The sequence below is a fragment of the Nuphar pumila genome, chromosome 15, assembly GCF_984573655.1.
Source record: "Nuphar pumila chromosome 15, dmNupPumi1.hap1.1, whole genome shotgun sequence".
Lineage (NCBI taxonomy): Eukaryota > Viridiplantae > Streptophyta > Magnoliopsida > Nymphaeales > Nymphaeaceae > Nuphar > Nuphar pumila.
This window is the reverse complement of record NC_143263.1, coordinates 67,409,949-67,411,455: the sequence shown is the minus strand read 5'-3', so window position 1 is coordinate 67,411,455 and position 1,507 is coordinate 67,409,949. Positions and strand designations below refer to the sequence as shown.

At 53.8% G+C, this 1,507-nt stretch overlaps 1 protein-coding gene across 1 annotated transcript; it reads left to right on the top strand.

Annotated features, from left to right (window-relative positions):
• Positions 1-529: 529 nt before the first annotated feature.
• LOC149815511 (transcription factor bHLH149-like) lies at positions 530-1,138 on the top strand. The gene has a single exon (XM_089990558.1). The coding sequence runs from the start codon at positions 530-532 to the stop codon at positions 1,136-1,138; it is 609 nt and encodes a 202-aa protein (XP_089846684.1).
• Positions 1,139-1,507: the final 369 nt, after the last annotated feature.

The window sequence follows — 1,507 nt, the reverse complement described above, 5'->3', positions numbered from 1 at the left end:
TATGGCGTGAGCCCATTTTATCTGTCTAATGTTCTTTTCTCTTGTGCTTTCTTTATTTGTTTTGGATTTTGTTCTTGTTCAGTTCATGGGTTCAACATTTTGTTGATCTTCATGAGTGGTAATGTTGAATTACTTTCGGGTCTCTCTCTCTCTCTCTCTATATATATATATATATATATATATAACGAAAGTCGGAGGGAGGTCGTTTAATTTAAAAAACCGTTAAAAACAGGTCAGGAGATTGAGGTGTTGGACGAAATAGGGGGGCGTCAGCGTCACAGTAATGACATGTGAGAAGGACGCCAATTTGCTTAAGGGAAATAAATCCAAAACCGATATGCGCCTTAGCAGTTTAGGGAGATGGTGGTCATTGGGCACTCAGCTCAAGGGCATTATCGTTATTTGAGTTCAGCCACCAAACGGCGCCGTCGCCGTCAAAGTCCGACGCTATATATACCCAAGCCCGTCACAGGCCGCGTAGGTCATCTCTCTCTCTCTCTCTCTTTCTCTCAAAAGACTGTCGCCGGAGATGACGCCAGAAAACTCTTCCACGGACCAGACCCCGCCGAATCCGGCGGAATGCTATGCGGAAGTCTCCGGAGGGGGCGACTCGTCGGCAGGGAGCTCTCGATGGAGCACGGGTCCCGAGCGGAGAAGCTACACTCGGAGGCTTCTGAGGGCGCTCCGATCCGTCGGACGGAGCACCGCTCCAACCGCAGGAGTCTCCCGGACGTTGGTCGTGAAGGAGGCGGCCGACTCTGCCCTGGCGATGACCGCTCGCGGGGAGTCGCGGTGGAGCCGGGCGATCCTTGGGAGGTTGCGCCGGCGCAGGGGACGGTTCCAGTGGCGTCGGATTCGGCGGGTCTCGGTCCGCCGAAGAGCTAAGAATATGGAGCCCTCTCCATCTCCGGCGGATATCATCCATATTCCGGCGAAGCGAAAGCGAGGAGGGGATGATCGCGGTGGGACAGGGGTGGGCAACCGGCTGAGGACGCTCGGGACGCTGATCCCCGGAGGACGGAAGCTCGCCGCTCCGGCTCTCATGGAGGAGGCGACCGACTACATCGCAGCGCTGGAGATGCAGGTGAAGATCATGAGCGCGCTCGCTGACCTCCTCTCGGCCTCTGCACGGTGTTGACTCCGGCTATCGCTAGGCCGGAGACCCCCCCCCCCTCTCTCTCTTCTGTTGCTTTTGTTTGGACGGAATCTCGTTTTTTTCGTCGATGAACTCTCACTCTCTCCTGTTGCTTTGGTTTCGGAAGAAATCCGAAGGAATCTCATTTTTCCCGTCGATGAACTCTCCCTCTCTCTTCTGTTGCTTTGGTTTCGGACGGAATCTCGTTTTTTCCCGTCGATGAACTCTCTCTCTCTGTCTCTCGCTTTGGTTTCTGACGTCATCCGACGGAATCTCATTTTTTCCCGTCGATGAATTCTCTCTCTCCCGTTGCTTATGTTTCGGACGGAATCTCGTTTTTTTCCGTCGATGAACTCTCTCTCTCTGTCTCTC

Bases quoted from the DNA above. Each gene is read 5' to 3' on its own strand.
- LOC149815511 (XM_089990558.1), top strand. From the start codon at position 530: ATGACGCCAGAAAACTCTTCCACGGACCAGACCCCGCCGAATCCGGCG.